The sequence below is a fragment of the Mercenaria mercenaria genome, chromosome 1 (assembly GCF_021730395.1).
Source record: "Mercenaria mercenaria strain notata chromosome 1, MADL_Memer_1, whole genome shotgun sequence".
Taxonomy (NCBI): Eukaryota; Metazoa; Mollusca; class Bivalvia; order Venerida; family Veneridae; genus Mercenaria; species Mercenaria mercenaria.
The window spans coordinates 54490726-54509965 of NC_069361.1; the positions used below are offsets into that span (position 1 = coordinate 54490726).

Below are 19240 nucleotides of genomic sequence, written 5' to 3' on the forward strand. Positions count from 1 at the left end.
CTTAGTTTTTGACGGCACATGACCCAGTTACGAACCTGACCTAGATATCATCAAGCTGAACATTCTCACCCATTTTCATGAAGATCCATACAGAAATATGGCCTCTAGAGAGGTCACAAGGTTTTTCTATTTTTAGACCTACTGACCTAGTTTTTGACCCCACGTGACCCAGTTTCGAACTTGACCTAGATATCATCAAGGTGAACCTTCTGACCAATATTCATGAAGATCTCATGAAAATATGGCCTCTAGAGAGGTCACAAGGTTTTTCTATTTTTAGATCTACTGACCTAGTTTTTAACCCCACGTGACCCAGTTTCGAACTTGATCTAGATATCATCAAGGTAAACATTCTGACCAATTTTTATGAAGATCCATTGAAAAATATGGCCTCTAGAGAGGTCACAAGGTTTTACTATTTTAGACCTACTGACCTAGTTTTTGACCGCACGTGACCCAGTTTCGAACTTGACCTAGATATCATCAAGGTGAACATTCTGACCAATTTTCATGACGATCCATTGAGAAATATGGCCTCTAGAGAGGTCACAAGGTTTTTCTATTTTTAAACCTACTGACCTAGTTTTTGATCCCACATGACCCAGTATCGAACTTGACCTAGATATCATCAAGGTGAACATTCTGACCAATATTCATGAAGATCTCATGAAAAATATGGCCTCTAGAGAGGTCACAAGGTTTTTCTATTTTTAGATCTACTGACCTAGTTTTTACCCCCACGTGACCCAGTTTCGAACACGACCTAGATATCATCAAGCTGAACATTCTGACCAATTTTCATGAAGATCCATTGAGAAATATGGCCTCTAGAGAGCTCACAAGGTTTTTCTATTTTTAGACCTAATGACCTAGTTTTTGACCGCACGTGACCCAGTTTCGAACTTGACCTAGATATCATCAAGCTGAACATTCTGACCAATATTCATGAAGATCTCATGAAAAATATGGCCTCTAGAGAGGTCACAAGGTTTTTCTATTTTTAGACCTACTGACCTAGTTTTTGACCCCACGTGACCCAGTTTCGAACTTGACCTAGATATCATCAAGGTGAACATTCTGACCAATATTCATGAAGATCTCATGAAAAATATGGCCTCTAGAGAGGTCACAAGGTTTTTCTATTTTTAGACCTACTGACCTAGTTTTTGACCCCATGTGACCCAGTTTCGAACTTGACCTAGATATCATCAAGGTGAACATTCTGACCAATTTTCATGAAGATCTTGTGAAATATATGGCCTCTAGAGAGGTCACAAGGTTTTTCTATTTTTAGACCTACTGACCTAGTTTTTGATGGCACGTGACCCAGTTTCGAACTTGACCTAGATATCATCAAGGTGAACATTCTGACCAATTTTCATAAAGATCCCATGAAAAATGTGACCTCTAGAGTGGTCACAAGCAAAAGTTTACGGACGGACGGACGGACGGACGGACGCACGCACGCACGCACGCACGCACGGACGGACGACGGACGACGGACACCGCACGATCACAAAAGCTCACCTTGTCACTTTGTGACAGGTGAGCTAAAAAACAACAACACTTCAACAAAACTGAAACTGGTATGATTTTGTAACTGAACTGTTAATGCATATACAGCAGTCAAAAACAAATATCACAAAAAAAATCAGTCAGATCACGTATTCAGCATATAGGATTATCGAAAAGCAGATCAACATTCAGAAAGATCTATTACACAGCAGTCAATTGTTTTCATCCAAAATTTAGTCAACGACAGCAGATGTACACATTGTGTTTAGACCGCATACTCCAGCTCCCCTGTACACAAGATAGTAACCCTGAAATAATATTAAAGTAAACTTTGTAATTTTCTTAAAACCCTCAAAACCTTTTTTTCAAGAACATTTCAGTCTCAGTGTAAAAAACAGCAGTAACAGAGATTTGTGTCTAGGCCAATTTTGAATGTCTGACACTGGCGTATTTTCAAAACTCATTTTAGATGTAGCATGCATGCCAATCAAGTCAAGAGGTATGCAGAGATAGTAAATCAGGATCAAAGATAAAAGAACTCCACTGAACTTAAAATTATGTCCATGTAAGAGTTCTTTCCCTTGTCATATTATTAAATACATCTTTTATGTGTCAAATATATATGAAAGCTATAAATAAACTTTTGAACACTTGCTCTGTAAGTGTTCTACTGATAAGAGTATTGACCCTAAAATCTTGGACAGTAACCTTAGTTAACTTTCACTATTTTATCAGACATATTCAACAATGACGACCTACCTTTTCGCCCCAGTCAGGTCCCCAGCTGTTCTTAACGATCCAATAAGGCTTGTCATCCTCTGTTCAAGAAAAATTGTAATCATATTACAGGGATATAAATTAACACTCAGACCCTATTAGCCATCTGGGCTCGTTACAGGCAAATTCTAGGGGCCCAGTCTAAAAGTTAGGGGCCCAGCATTTATTAGCGGAAAAATATACTAACAGTGGTTTAGATCTACATACTTAATAATAAGTCTTGTAATTTGCTTCCTGCCAAAATACATCAAAATCTTAAATATAAATACAGAACACTCATCAAACTCACATTGAAAGAGGAAAGTTATAATCAACCAGTGCATGACATGTTCTAAACATAGGACACAGCCTGTCAAAAACGGACGCACTTACTTTAAAGTTTGAATGATTTTTGCTGCACTAGAAGAATTGGGTTATTTATGGGCATTTTGATATAGGCTGCATGCTTATGGACATCTGAATTCTAGTATTTTGTTACATTGTCGAGTTACAGGACTCGCAACCGTCACGAAATTATTACTTGTACAAAAAGTACAAACCATGTTACGGTCAGTGTTCTAAGCAGCCACGGTTTGTTAACAGCCCATTTTTCATTAAAATTCCTCATTGGCCTTAAGGTCTTTTCATAATCCTGATAATATTTCCTTTTGTCGCCGCGACCGGCCGTTCTAAGCTTTTTAACAGCCTTCAATAAACCTCTACTTTCTAGTGCTGTATTTCTAGGGAAACACTACTTTCTATAGTTTTGTCGGCCATAGTCCAGGCTTTGCACCACTAAAATTATGACTCTAATATTCTGACTAAAGGTTAGGGTTAGGTCGACTATGGCCACAGTGGTTCGTTGGAGTAAATGTTCCGCCTATGCCGATTGGTTGTAGTATATATCGGTAATTTTAATTGGTCGATTCAAGTGACGTCGTGCGTATTAATAAGACAGTCTCGGAAAAACCCAGAATATTGACATTAGGAGAATCCAAAGCCATTCGCCGGCTGGGCGACTATCTTGGAAAATTGACTCAACCAGCTTCAAATCTGGTCGCACTGGGCGACTGGGCGAGTGTTAATTTATATCCCTGTATTAGCAAAAATTCTTTAAACTTGAAATTGATAATCCTCATCTTTTCAAAGGTGCAAGACATCATAATACATTTACGTTAAATTGTGCATGGAACTGTTGTGCACAAAAATTGAATGCTTTGTTACCAAGCAAAACAAATATGCTAAATTTTATTGTTCAGAAAACATTCCTGGCTGCCATTTTGAAAATACGCATGCACACACAAATTCCTAAATTGTTTTTATTTCAGAAAGCAAATTGCTGGCAGGAGATTTTTAAGGAATTTTGCATGAAATTCAAGAACTTTTTTTTTTTTTTCAAAATTTTAAGTACAGTTGTTTGTTTGAAAAATTCCTATATTTTTTCCATCTTTTGATAGAAATATTTTATTTGAAACAGAAAGAAGGGTAGGCTCAAATTTGACTTACGGACTCCGTATCCAACGATCAGCACTCCGTGATCAAGATCTTTCGGATTACAGAATATCTTCCAAGGATGAGAGATCCCACCCATGTAAAACTGAAAATATCATCATTATTTCAGTGTGAATTACAATACATTTATAAATTTTCACAAGCTTTCTTTTTTGTTATAACTATTTTTCTTTCTTGCAAATTAGTCTTAACTAATTTTACAGTACATAGACAATTTTCTTTTCTTACTATTTAACTTTCTAATTGCATCCCAAGATTACGCATATTAAATGTTAAAAAGTCTACAAAAATCAACCTGTTGATAAAGCGTCAAACACAAAATATGTAACTTGAGCTTACAGAAAAAATTATATAATACAATCATGTACTTTGTCATAATATGACAACATACCTGCATAGCAAAGGCATTGATACCAATAGAGATGGGTCCATTAGCTGCTAGCCATGATGCCATTTCTATAATAGAAATACAAAATGTACATCAATCTTGATAGCCTTCATGATTTATTTAATTTGTTTGTTTGTTTTGGTTGAATGCAGTTTTTCAATGTTCAGCATTTCAGTTATGTAATGACAGGCGGTTAACCTGACCAGTGTTCCTGGATTCTGTACCAGTACTAACCTTTTCTCCACAAGTAAATGTCAACTTCTCCACATGAATCCGATGTGGAGGACCAATGATTTTTGACACAATGCCTTTTATCAAATTGCCACGGCAAACATACGCCTTGCCCGGAAACCAAATTCAAAACCCTGCAATCTGTAGATCTGCGCTCTCCCTCTTGAGCTGAGCAGGCTGGCATTTATTCAATAAACATTAATTATTTCTTTAACTGTTTTGCAAGCTTGATACATGTGCATGCTTGATGGTGATAAGTAGTACTGACCCGAGTCTTATCGTGAGATTTACCTGTGATCCAACAATTGCTCAACTTTAAACCTGAAGGATAAGCCGCTAGACCCACATCAAATACACAAACACTTAAACCATCCAAATTTGAACATCATTTCATTCAAATGGCTTAATTGTATATCAGGTGATACCATTGATCCGGCTTCATTTATAACTTTCACTTATAAAGAACCTTTCAATTTTAATATCATTGTAGTACACTGTATCACAAAAGATCCTAGTACATTAATATCTTTTATAATATTATAGAACTACATACACTCGTGCATAGGACAAGGAGATGAAACAGACTAAATGCTTTCAAATATACAATCTGTACACTATTATGGTCCTATTTTTGTGATTTCTTTTATTCAAAACTAATAATCTGAACTATGCAAGATTTGACAAACAAAAATATCTAACAACATGTTTACCTGCTTCATCAGAGGATACTGAGACAGAGTCATTGATGTAGACTTTCACATCTGTCTTGTTGAAGTGGCATTTCTCATCCTCGCCCCTGTACGAGTAATCTTTCTCAGTTTCCAGACCACCTGTTATATATATCATTATTGTAACAGAATATCAATACTAGAATACGCTATTCCCCTTTTCTCTTATTATCTTCCAATTTTGTACATATGATATTAAGTTCAGCCAATCAATGTTAAGTAAATTTAGTTATGACAATGAAACCAAAAACCATGTTGCCTATCAACTCTGAAAATTCTAAATTATCTGTGGAGAAAGCTATCATTACTTGCCAGGTATATTAACTACACACTATACCAAATTGCTGTATCAAAGTGACACCAGAATAATATGCAAATATGTTCTCTACAACATAGCAAGTATTTCAACCAATCAAATTTTATGATTCATGCTTTTGTGTCACATTTTTCTGAGCATTCTTGATCAATGCCACATCTGTCTGCAAGTTCCGTATACAGAATTTCAAATTTTTTTTTTTTACTCCTCCAAAGTATGCAAGCATACATTTAAAGCATCTTTACTACCTACAACCATAATGCCCCAGTCACATTCCAACTGCTAATGCCTGCGACCAGTTCATTTGTGAGACCTAGGGCAACCTTGGTCCTATTTGTTTTTTTCTGCAATGTCAGCCCGGTAGTCATTTAATGAGACCTATCCTTGACTACTCTTTGAATTGTTGCAGACTGATAGCACAACTAGTCTAATGACATTGCGGGATTTGTCTTACAATCACCCAAGGCTATATACAATTGTCAAGAACTAGCCACAGGACTAGTCACAGCTAGTTGGTTACAAATGGTAATGCAACTGACCATGCCAATGGTGGTGTGACTGTTGTACAACTGGTCAGTCCCATGATCAAGTACCAAAACATAAGATCACTAAGAACTGTAGCACAACTATCACACTACAGTACACTTCACTTATCATGAACATGTTTGAAACTAATTTTCGGATACAGAGACCAATAACAAATGTCCGGATATAGTGCACATGGTTACAGAAAATCATCGGATATGAGGAACACAGAAATACATTGAAATAACATCTGCTATCACAGCAAGCTCCAAAATCAGAATTTTTAATTCAGCAACGTGATCATACGCTATTAAGTTTCGATATGACTGGATTTTATTTGCTTAATTTCCAAAAAACTTGCAGCCATGGTATAATTAAGGCATTTTATAGAGCATATCATCGATGTAACTTTCTTAAAATTATAAAACATAACAGTGACATTTAAAAGTACACAAAATTTGGGTACACATGTGGTGTCAGCCATCTCTGCAAACAGTCCCATTCAGAAGTTTCACGGCATGAAGTATAAAGTATTTAAAAAAAAAAAATCAAAGGAAACTAGAAAATGCTTTTGTGAAAAAGCGCATGTCTCCCCCAATGCAAAGTCCTATAGGCAAGAAGTCAATAGGGGTCAGGAGCGAAAGTCAAAGAGACACTGATGGTTGGCTGCAATAGGGATCATCTACTTGGCATCTCCAGTCATCCCGCTAAATTTCAACACTCTCGGCCTTGTGGTTCTCAAGTCACTGTTCAGGCTCCTGTGACCTTGACCTTTGATCAAATGACCTCAAAATAAATAGGGGCCATCTACTCTGCATGTCCAATCATCCTATTAAGTTTCAAGATTGTAGGTCAAGTGGTTCTCAAGTTATTTCCAAAAAATGATTTTACATGAACAGGCCACTGTGACCTTGACCTTTAATAGACTGACCCCAAAATCAATAGGGGTCATCTACTCTGCATGTTCAATCATCCTATGAAGTTTCAACATTCTGGGTCAAGTGGTTCTCAAGTTATTGATCGGAACTGGTTATCAATGTTCAGGCCCCTGTGACCTTGACCTTTAACGGAGTGACCCCAAAACAAAAGGGGTCATTTACTCTGCATGAACAATCATCCTATGAAGTTTCAACATTCTGGGTAGAGAGGTTCTCAAGTTATTGATTGGAAATGGTTTTCCATGTTCAGGCCCCTGTGGCCTTGACCTTTAACGGAGTGACCCTAAAATCGTTAGGGGTCATCTACTCTGCATGACCAATCATCCTATGAAGTTTCATCATTCTTGGTCAAGTGGTTCTCAAGTTACTGACCGGAAATGGTTTTCAACGTTCAGGTCCCTGTGACCTTGACCTTTCACAGAATGACCCCAAAATCGTTAGGGGTCATCTACTCTGCATGACCAATCATCCTATTAAGTTTCAACATTCTGGGTCAAGTGGTTCTCAAGTAACTGACCGGAAATGGTTTTCAATGTTCAGACCCCTGTGACCTTGACCTTTGACGGAGTGACCCCAAAATCAATAGGGGTCATCTACTCTTCATGATCAATCATCCTATGAAGTTTCAACATTCTGGGTCAAGTGGTTCTCTAGTTATTGATCGGAAATGGTTTTCAATGTTCAGGCCCCTGTGACCTTGACCTTTGACGGAGTGACTCCAAAATCAATAGGGGTCATCTACTCTTCATGACCAATCATCCTATGAAGTTTCAACATTCTGGGTCAAGTGGTTCTCTAGTTATTGATCGGAAATGGTTTTTAATGTTCAGGCCCCTGTGACCTTGACCTTTGACGGAGTGACCCCAAAAACATTAGGGGTCGTCTACTCCAGCAGCCCTACAACCCTATGAAGTTTGAAGGTTCTAGGTCAAATGGTTCTCCAGTTATTGCTCGGAAATGAAGTGGGACGGACGGATGGATGGATGGATGGATGGATGGATGGATGGACGGACAGACGGACGGAAGGAAGGACGGACGGACAGACAGGGCAAAAACAATATGTCTCCTAGGGGAGACATAATTAAAAATTCAGTGCATCTTCATTCAGTTTGTTACATAAATCAACTTACTATTCAAATACTGTTTATAAGGAATTTGTTCTCTATATATTAATAACAAACTCTGACAAAACAACAGGTTCCATATAACTGGAGTTTACTGGACTGTTGAAGACCTACCTAACACAAGCTGCAACTAGACTGATTGTAAGCAAGTTTTTGAACATGAACAAAATCCTCCCCATAACCAAATTCCATTGTGTGACTGCCCAAGACCACCCAGGACTTTTGGCCGGACTTTCTTCCAATTCCTTCACATTTCCAGTCGTTGGCATTCATAATCTATTGTAAGTTGTCTCATAGCTCTGTGTGACTGGGGCTTTACATAATAATTATTCGATAGGCAAATAACATTCATGTACTTTGCAGTAAAGAATTGTGTAAAAATTCATTGTATATATGCAATTTTTCATACCAAGTCTTTCAATTTCCTTGTATGCCTGTGATGGCAATCCTCCATTACATCCCTCATCAACCTTGTCACAGTCTACAAGCTCTGAAAATATATGCCAAAATCTTGTCACAGTTTAGTAGGTCTGAAAAATAATTACAGAGATCTTGTCTCAGTCTACCACTTCCAGCTCCAAACTATAAACCAAAACTTCCTCCAAGTCTACCGCTACCAGCTCCAAAAATATAACAAGAGGACCATGATGGTCCTGAATCGCTCACCTATCCCCACATGACCCAGTGTTGAACTGAGTATGACGTCGTTATTTCTATTATTTGACATAGTGACCTAGTTTTTGAGCACATGTGACCTAGATATCATCAAGATAAAAAATTCTGACCAATTTTCATGAAGATCCATTGAAAAATATGGCCTCTAGAGAGGTCACAAGCTTTTTCTATTATTTGACCTAATGACCTAGTTTTTGAAGGCACATGACCCACTTTTAAACTTGACCTAGATATCATCAAGGTGAACATTCTCACCAATTTTCATGAAGATCTCGTGAAAAATATGGCCTCTAGAGAGGTCACAAGGTTTTTCTATTTTTCGACCTACTGACCTAGTTTTTGACCGCACATGACCCAGTTACGAACCTGATCTAGATATCATCAAGCTGAACATTCTCACCAGTTTTCATGAAGATCCATTGAGAAATATGGCCTCTAGAGAGGTCACAAGGTTTTTCTATTTTTAGACCTACTGACCTAGTTTTTGACCCCACATGACCCAGTTTCGAACTTGACCTAGATATCATCAAGGTGAACATTCTGACCAATATTCATGAAGATCTCATGAAAAATATGGCCTCTAGAGAGGTCACAAGGTTTTTCTATTTTTAGATCTACTGACCTAGTTTTTAACCCCACGTGACCCAGTTTTGATCTTGATCTAGATATCATCAAGGTAAACATTCTGACCAATTGTCCTGAAGATCCATTGAAAAATATGGCCTCTAGAGAGGTCACAAGGTTTTTCTATTTTTAGACCTACTGACCTAGTTTTTGACCGCACGTGACCCAGTTTTGAACTTGACCTAGATATCATCAAGGTGTACATTCTGACCAATTTTCATGAAGATCCATTGAGAAATATGGCCTCTAGAGAGGTCACAAGGTTTTTCTATTTTTAGACCTACTGACCTAGTTTTTGATCCAACATAACCCAGTATCGAACTTGACCTAGATATCATCAAGGTGAACATTCTGACCAAAATTCATGAAGATCTCATGAAAAATATGGCCTCTAGAGAGGTCACAAGGTTTTTCTATTTTTAGATCTACTGACCTAGTTTTTACCCCCACGTGACCCAGTTTCGAACCTAACCTAGATATCATCAAGGTGAACATTCTGACCAATTTTCATGAAGATCCATTGAGAAATATGGCCTCTAGAGAGGTCAAAAGGTTTTTCTATTTTTAGACGTACTGACCTAGTTTTTGACCCCACGTGACCCAGTTTCAAACTTGACCTAGATATCATCAAGGTGAACATTCTGACCAATATTCATGAAGATCTCATGAAAAATATGGCCTCTAGAGAGGTCACAAGGTTTTTCTATTTTTAGACCTACTGACCTAGTTTTTGACCCCACATGACCCAGTTTCGAACTTGACCTAGATATCATCAAGGTGAACATTCTGACCAATTTCATGAAGATCTTGTGAAATATATGGCCTCTAGAGAGGTCACAAGGTTTTTCTATTTTTAGACCTACTGACCTAGTTTTTGATGGCACGTGACCCAGTTTCGAACTTGACCTAGATATCATCAAGATGAACATTCTGACCAACTTTCATAAAGATCCCATGAAAAATGTGACCTCTAGAGTGGTCACAAGCAAAAGTTTACGGACGCACGCACGCACGGACGGACGGACGACGGACGCCGCGCGATCACAAAAGCTCACCTTGTCACTTTGTGACAGGTGAGCTAAAAACAAATTTTGCCACAGTTTATATTCTACAACTACAAGCTCTGAAAATTTAAACCAAAAACCTTGTGATAATTTGAGTTGGAGGGGTTTGGAATCAAACTGTCATACATAATTTATTTTAGGTCGATTGTGAAGGAAGTTCTACAACTTATATTAATCACTCTCGACACCTCATTCCTGATTGAATCCATCGCCACAAGGGTATGAGAGAAGAGGCCAGTTTCCCTTGTAATGCTAAGCGCCAAACAAGGGAGCTACTGGTACCATTTTTCACGCCTTTGGTATGACGCGACCGGGGATCGAACCCACGACTTCCCGCACCAGGCTATCGAGGCGGTCCAAGTACCTCTTATTCATATAACAGTCTTCAATATCACAGGGTAGGTCATGTAGAGAATCTATCAGCGGTTTTAGGGATAAAAAAAGTTTCTCGGTGCAAAATGGCGAATTTGTTGACATGTTTCCTAAAAACAATTAATTTCTCCAATGTAAATGTCTTTTTTTTGTCCATATCTATAACATAATTATGTCCATGTTGTGGCAAGATTAATTATCTATCACCAACTTCTAACCAAGGGTCTTAAATTTTGCAAGGCAAAGTTAAAATATAGTGATGATTTTTTACAGGGGATACATGCATGCAAGACTTACTTAGTCTATATTTTGTCAAATATCATATCTAAAACAAATAATTTCCTTGTACATGTATCATGCATTGTATAGATCTTGGACAAACTGATGATTAATTAATACAGGCGGTCACAGATAAAAGATCTATGTAAAAACACCAATGTTACTGCTGCAATTACGGCTATGTACTCTACAGACTATAAATTTTGATATTTTGCCAGAAATATGTGATAAACAAAGAAATAGGGCAAAAATCTTAAAGAAAGGAAGTTTAACAACCCTTTAGTATACTGGAAGTGTTTTTTCTTCGTCATCTGTGTGTATTATACATTACCCATAAGGAAGTTTTACCATGCAACTGAAAACAACTTAATAATGACTGGACTCCACAAATATGTGACAGATATTTTTAGATACAGTCAAACCTGTATTAAGCAGTTAGTATATAGAAAGCAACACAATTTGCTTGCTTAAGACAAGTTAAAATAAAACAAAAAGTCCATTTAGGAAGTTAGCCAACAGGCAACTGCTTAAAACAGGTGGCTGCTGAAGAAAGTTCAACTGTACGGGTATTTAAATTTTGTCACCTGAGGGCTAGAAATGGATAAGTGCTTCTTTATGTCAATGAAGCTATTAGCTTTTTGCCCCAGGGTAACAATTTAGATGATTACTTATGAACTTTTTGTTAAGAAAGTGTGAGAAGCATTTTCCAGCATATCAAGGACCAAAACATAATTATGTTCTGAAGACACCATTTTTGAAAATTATGTGCAGGCTTGATCAATAGAGCTATTCATTGACAAGTGTCAATACCGAGGTTAAAAGTTTGATCTCCAGCTGGTGAATAGTCTCTGTGACAACTTGACATAGGGCAATACTCCCAAAGCCATTCATTCTAAATTTCTAAGTCATATACATACTATGTAGTCAGTCATTTGAAGAGAACAAGGTATTTGCTGTCTGGATTTAATGCCTTTTTACATAGAATTTCAGTCACCCAGATAACTTTTAAAAGCAACTGTGTGTATGTAACTTTATAACCAGTATTCCTAGAGATTGTATCAGTACTGATTAGCTCTCCACTAGTAACTTGCAAGTTCTCCACATGACTCAGATGTGGAGGATGAATGACTTCAGACACACTTTTTTCCCTATCAAATCTACATGGGGAATGTATACCTCAATGGGGAGTGATGGAGAGGTAGGGGGAACCTCCATACCTTTCAAACCATAGTTTTGTGCTCCTCCTTCTTAGCTAACATTTAGGAAGAACTAGCATGTTATTTTAGAATAAAAACACATAACAGCTGGATCTTTGAATCAGGTACGCTTCTTAAAACAAGATCATAACATTAATTCATGGTAAAAAATTGGTCAATGCCAATGACTGTGAGATCAGCACATGTCTTCTTTGGTGAAATTATTTCAAGCATTTGGAACAACATTTTGAAATCCTGCTGATTGTGAGAAATGAATCGGCCATAGCAACTGTGTAGATAAAAAGACTATTTTAGTCACTTAGTTTTCTTCATGTGTGACTTCTATGTTGACCCCTGATGAACTTTTCAACAAGGAAGTTAAAGATAGTACCTTATCTTGGTGACATCACATGCTGTAATATTAGCAGATGGTATATATTTTTATTAGCCTAGGCCAGTGACTCTCTTAGAGACAGAATATAAGCTAGTACTTGTTTTTGAATGATACGAAATTAAGTGGTGCTAATCCTATGGGAAAGCCCAATCATGTGGAGTCTTTTGGTCTTATCCATAGAAAAAGATCTTTTCAGAGCTTTCTGTGGAAAATGGTCCTTTCCATACTTTCAGTGAAAAGAGGTACTTTCTGGTATGATAAAGGAGGAATTCTGGATAGAAAATGCATAACCTTGCAGAAGTGGTAAACATTTAAAGACAGATATATCTGATTTACTTTTGGCAAAAACAAATTTCTCTGTACTTCTGAAAGCATACCATAAAGGGTTTTCCATATAATACAAAATAATGCAGACAAAGTCTACAAAATATGTGTCTGTATCATTTATTGTTTTGTTTTCTTCGGGTTCAGATAATATGTATACAAGTCATATGGCACCTTTCCAGTTTTGATGGTGAACAAAGATCTCAGATACCCTTCCAGGCCTTATTTCATTATGGGCAGGCACCTTGGTAGAACCACAGAACCACCAACCAAAGTTGGACAGCTTCCTCACATGATATAATTCTACACCCCAAGTAAAGTTTCGAATCCACAGAGGTGCGGGTCAAGTTATTTGAATTCAGTGACCTTCCTTCCATTATCATTCTTGCAAAATTCTTTTAACTTTTGTTTCATGTCTATCACCAGTGCTCCAGCTAGGATTAAAAAAGGGCAGGGTGCTGGCAATGACAAAGGGCACTCCTGGGTGGGGTGGGGAGGTGGGGAGGGGGGAGGGAGGGAGGCTTTCAGAAATACAGCGAAATTTGTTTTTGCCAAAAGTTTGTCTTTAAATGTTTACCACTTCCTCAAGGTTATGCATTTTCTATCCAGAATTCCTCCTTTATCATACCGGAAAGTACCTCTTTTCACTGAAAGTATGGAAAGGACCATTTTCCACAGAAAGCTCTGAAAAGATCTTTTTCACAGGGTGACTTATACTTTTGAGAGTGTTCTACATATTCTATTGATTAAAAAGTGTTTTCACAGAAAAACATTTTCTAAACTGCCCAGTATTTTATTTTCTTTCTATTGCAATTATTAACAAATGAAACTTAAGCATCCATTAAATTTTGATGTAAATCTGGAGGTATAGAGCTTTATGATAAGATCCTAATTTTGTAGACTTTTTTTAAAACTCTATTTTGTATGTGCACCGAGTGATCAACAGACTGTCTTAATTAACCTTAATATACTCAAGCTATATCGAATCTAATTTGAGTTTTCTACACTAATTTGATTTCTACTACTTAAAGAAGGCCGTTTCAAAACATCAAAGTTCCCAATCCTTTATTTAGAAGTGTCCTATCTCAAAATCTGATGCAAAAGACAGACTGATGAAAGTACATGACTTGTCTATGAGGAATTTTAGGGAATGGTAATGCAAGCCTATCCACAAATACAGTATGGTCTGATCAACATTCCAGCCTTTACCTTACCATGTCATATCATTTCATGGTCAGTTTTAGAACAAAAACTTTAGGTCAATAGCTTATCATCATTGTTCTAAATAGACACCGGAATGAAATACTAAATGGACAAAAACGTGACAGCTATCAGAGAATTAGGTGAGCAAGGTCACATTCTTTCACTCTACAATGGAATGATAAGCAATTTATAGTCTAAAGTCTAACCCATTTATGCAGTGCACAGAAAATACATATAAGACCAGTCATGTCTTTATTAACATCATTTTTTTAAGCTATAGCCATCTTCTCATTGTGCAAAGGATATTCCTTGGTAGATTTTAATTTCTGTACATCCTTATCCATAGCAGTTACACAAGGAATTTTTCATTTCTTACAAAAGTTAAAATCATACCTTGTTCTGAGAGCGAGACAAGCTTTTTCTTCTTGATGGCCCATTGCCCCTCAATGTTACCAGTGGTGGAGAAAGCCCAACAACTTCCACAACTTCCCTGGAAAATATACACTGTAACTATAAGAACCTGTATAGGCTATTTACTTTTTACAAAAACAATAAACAAGGAGCTGCGTTCAATAAATGCTTGATGCCCCCAGTGGCATCCTTGTCGAAAGATTTTGCACCTAAGTCCAAAACGAGGTCAAGGTCAAAATGAGGTCAGGTGATGTTTGAAGATGAGGAATGGTCACAGTTTACATCTGTATTAGTATCAATTCATTCTTGTAAGGGGTACTGATGCTAGACGAAACGGTCCCATTTGGTTAACCAAGAGATGGCCCATATAAAGCAACCTAAGTCCAAAATGATGTCAAGGTCAAACTGAGGTCAGGTCATGTCTGAAGATGAGAAATGGTCACAGGTTACATCTGCATTAGTATCAAGTCACTGTAGTAAGGGGTATTGATGCTAGACGAAACAGTCCCATTTGGTTAACCTCGTACAGACAGACAGACGAACAGATGGACAGGACAATCACTACATGCCTCCCACATCAGTAGATGCTGGGGGCATAAAAACATAGACATTCATACACACAGAAGTACTTGATTTCTCCTGCCTACAAAATAAGTGAACTTTGACCAAAAAAGTAAAGGTAAGAGGCAAGATTTTTTATTGAACAAAACTTCTTGTTTTACTGGAATAATTCTGTAACACTGTAGTGAGAAAATCAACAGCTGGAGCCTCCGGCCTCATTCAAGCATTTCATATGTTCCCTGACCAGTTTGTTTACATTTTCTTATCTCTCCATTGCAGAAAACCCTGGATAACTTAAGCATTTTGGTTTCATTGAAGTATGACCAGCAGTTTAGGAAGAGATGCCCTGAGATTTTGTGTTCCATGACAGACAAGACTGGTATGAAAAATTCTAGTTAGGGGAGAAATTAATTCTCAGGGAATACATACCTGATTTTTGACAGGTGTAACAGCACCATGCTCCCTCCAGTCGAAAGAATCAGGGGCACTTCCTCTTGGTATTGCAGCTTTCTTCATTCCCTGGTTAGCTGTAATGTCCCATTTCTTGCCTACATATTGCTGGAACTCCTCCTCTACAACAACAACAGTTTTGTTTTTAAAGCTTCATTTAGTTTAGTTGTAATATATTTTACAATTTAAAGAACTTAGCTTTCTTTCCAGTTAGAGCTAGTCAAATTAAGAACTTTTGCTTCGACTATAACTTTTTATAAACAAACCATTTAACACGTACTCCAACAGTAATGTTATTTCCAATTTTACATTCAATTAAACAAGAGCAGCTGCTGTCTGTAAGACAGCATGCTCGACTTTTCTCAGTGCTTGTCTCTGAATTAGAGCTTTGCCAATAAAAGGGGCATAACTCTGTCAAAACTCAAATCAGAGTTATGGGGATTGTTTCTTCTGGTGTAGCCTTTGATAGTAAATAAATATTTTAAGTTTCAAGTCAATAGCTTTGAAAGCAACATAGATATTGGATGTTATATAAAACTTTAACCAAAATATTCTAGGTTGAAAAGGGGCATAACTCTGTCAAAATTCAAATCAGAGTTATGGGGATTGTTTCTCCTGGTGTAGACTTTGATAGTAAATCACTTTTTTAAATTTCAAGTCAATAGCTTCGATAGTAACAGAGATATTTGACTTTATCAAAAACTTTAACCAACGGATGCCGACTGCAATAGCTCTACTTTTTCTTCGAAAAGTTGAGCTGAAAATTGACGGTTTTTCATACATACAGATGCAAAATTTTTAATACTGTGAAATCACAATTATTTGTGGATTTCCTAGTTGCAACAATTGCCAACTAAATTGTGGGCAGAATGGAAAACTGTTGTACCTCCCTCTCAATCAGATATGAAATAAGACAGTTTTCTTCTCAATCTATTCATGCCACAACATAATCACTGTTTAAGATGAATCCATAAAACCGATCCTGTCATAAGAAATTACTTTCTCAATGTTTTTTGGAGTCTGCCATATTTCGACACAACAAGAGGACCATGATGGCTCTATATCGATCACCAGATTTTCACAGCTCCAAACAAGAAACATTTCTGCCAAATTAATCTGAAAACAGGCACGCAGTTTAGGGATGAAGATCTTCAAAATTTTTCAAAGAGCCTTCTAGGGAAAATTAGATAATCCCATCTAGCTTTAATTTTTCCCTATCGCAATTTTTTTGGCAGTGAGCCAAAGCATTTCTGTGAAATTATTTCAGTCTCGGACTGGTGGTTTTTAGGGGGTAGTGTTTGAAGTTTTTTTCTATTTTTAGTTCCAGCAGCTACGTCTTTTTAACAAATCAGAATAATATGACTGTATATTCTTGGTATAGAGATGTACCCGAAGACATACTAGTTTTCATCAACTTCATCAAATAGTTTCAGAGGAGATGTTGTCTAAAGAAAATGGAAATGGCCAGATGATGGATGTGGAGTGATCACAACAACTCATCCTGAGAACAGTGCTCAGGTGAGCTAAACATGTAAAACTTTTTTTTCTTTCTGCAACCTCATAAATGCTTACTTGTAAGATCAGCAAACTTTGTTGCTCCGTAGATAGCCGAGCCTTGCTCAGTCTCCTGTAACTTCCGGGCCATTCTCATGTTGATACAGAACCTTGTGTAACGCTTCTCTTCCTCTATGAAAACAAATAATATTTCAATCAAACATTTCAATTAACTACTACTTCATTCTAATTAATTTCAGCTAAACTAAAAAGCAAACAAATCTATTGCCTAGTGGCACAGGGTACACTTCAAGTGCAGGAGGTCACAAGTTCGATTCCCAGCTGCATCATACCAAATACATGCAAAATGGAATCGGCAGTAATCTAGTAACCTATCACCTTGGGTACCCACTGTTTATAAATTTTTTTATATAATTATATTGATATATATGTCCTAACAACCTTACAAGAACACCCATCACAAATAGGCAGACATTACAATGCAATACTGTGAAATCATTTATTATTAACAGGGGACTAAGATTTGTGGAATTTCAGGCTTAGGCAATCCATAAAATTAAATTCCCATTCATTTTAAAGTTTAAAAGTTGCAATGCACACATTCTTATCCCCATAAATAGTTGTTTTTGGCCTAAACCATGAAATGTTTTGCTCACAAAATTAAAAGATTTCACAGTATTGTGTAATAATGAAGATCTTACCTTTAGCACTACCATACAACTTGTTGAATTTAGCCTTGAACTCATTGAACATCCCTCTATGACAATAATCATGGCCATCTCTTCCAAGATTCTTACTAGGTTTCTTCTGTTTCCCATGGTCTAAATAATCATGGGTACCACCTCCAATCAATTTCTTTACATGTTCTGCATAATCATGGGTATCACCTCCAATCAATTTCTTCTTATGGTCTATGTAATCATGGTCATCACCTCCAATCAATTTCTTCCCATGATCTACCATATCATGGTCATCTCCTCCAAGAATCTTTTTGCCATGTGGTATCAAATCATGGTCATCACCTCCAATCAATTTCTTTCCATGGTCCACCAAATCATGGTCATCACCTCCAATCAATTTCTTTCCATGGTCTAAAAAATCATGGTCATCTCCTCCAAGCAGTTTAACTCCATGGTCTACTAAATCATGGTCATCTCCTCCAATCAATTTCTTTCCATGGTCTACCAAATCATGGTCATCTCCTCCAAGCAGTTTTGCTCCATGTGCTACCAAATCATGACCATCACCACCTAGAATTTTTTCTACATGGTTAACCAAATCATGACCATCACCTCCTAGTATTTTTCCTCCATGCTTAATCGTATCAGTCCCATCTTGACCAATGAAATCCTTAACATGGTTCACCAAATCATGATCATCACCTCCTCCAAACATTGCTTTACCCTGCTCAACAATATGATTTAAGTCTTTTGAATTATCAACCATGTTATCAAGCCTTTCTATCAAGAAATTGATGTTTCTTTTCTTTCTCAGGAGATTTATAACAGGTTGCTGATCAGCCTTTAGAGAAGCTTTGCCCTTAATGAGTCTGTCCTTGACCTTTCCTACCATGACGTTATTTACCTTGACTAATTTGCTCTTCACGCCATCAACAGGCTTCAAGGTTAGACCATGGTCATTGTCTAACTCAAGGTCAGTTGTTGGCTCTTCGGCCTGAAATACACAAGTATATAATGCTTACTGTGCTTTAAATTTCTATAATGAACTTGTCCATCTTTCAATATGGACCGTACCAGTAACTATTAAATGGGGTGCTAACAACAAGAGCTGTCACAGGAGACAGCGCGCTGGACTATTTTGATGCTGGATAGTGAAACTGGGCACACTTGACGAAGCTTGAGCTATCAATGGAGAGTTTAATGACCTCAACGTGGATGAAATATTGGGTAATAGCTAGCTTGAGTCTGTGTCAAAAGTATTAAACAATAAGAGAGATAAGGATCAAGTGTATCAAAACATTAAATATTAAGTATAATTCTTAGGAAAAGGGGGGAATAATTCATGAAATATTGGTGCAAGAGTGATGCCCTTGTGTCATGTTGAATCAAATCCATTTTGTAATAACTGAGATATAGTGAAAATGCATCAAAATTAACCTTTAATTCTAAGTAAAAGGGG

The 19240-nt window shown here is 37.1% G+C and overlaps 2 protein-coding genes across 2 annotated transcripts in view; both read right to left on the bottom strand.

Annotated features, from left to right (window-relative positions):
* LOC123537188 (uncharacterized) overlaps positions 1-19240 on the bottom strand; it is a 226999-nt gene that overhangs the window by 173601 nt on the left and 34158 nt on the right. The window lies entirely within an intron of this gene.
* Positions 1559-18798, bottom strand: LOC128558510 (cathepsin L-like). The gene is made up of 10 exons (XM_053548056.1): positions 17803-18798; positions 17159-17272; positions 15566-15708; positions 14558-14654; positions 8443-8523; positions 5113-5232; positions 4175-4239; positions 3778-3868; positions 2275-2333; positions 1559-1823 (listed from the first exon to the last, which is right to left on the bottom strand). Exons 1-10 carry the CDS (start codon positions 18671-18673, stop codon positions 1749-1751), a joined length of 1716 nt encoding a protein of 571 aa, XP_053404031.1. The 5' UTR covers positions 18674-18798; the 3' UTR covers positions 1559-1748.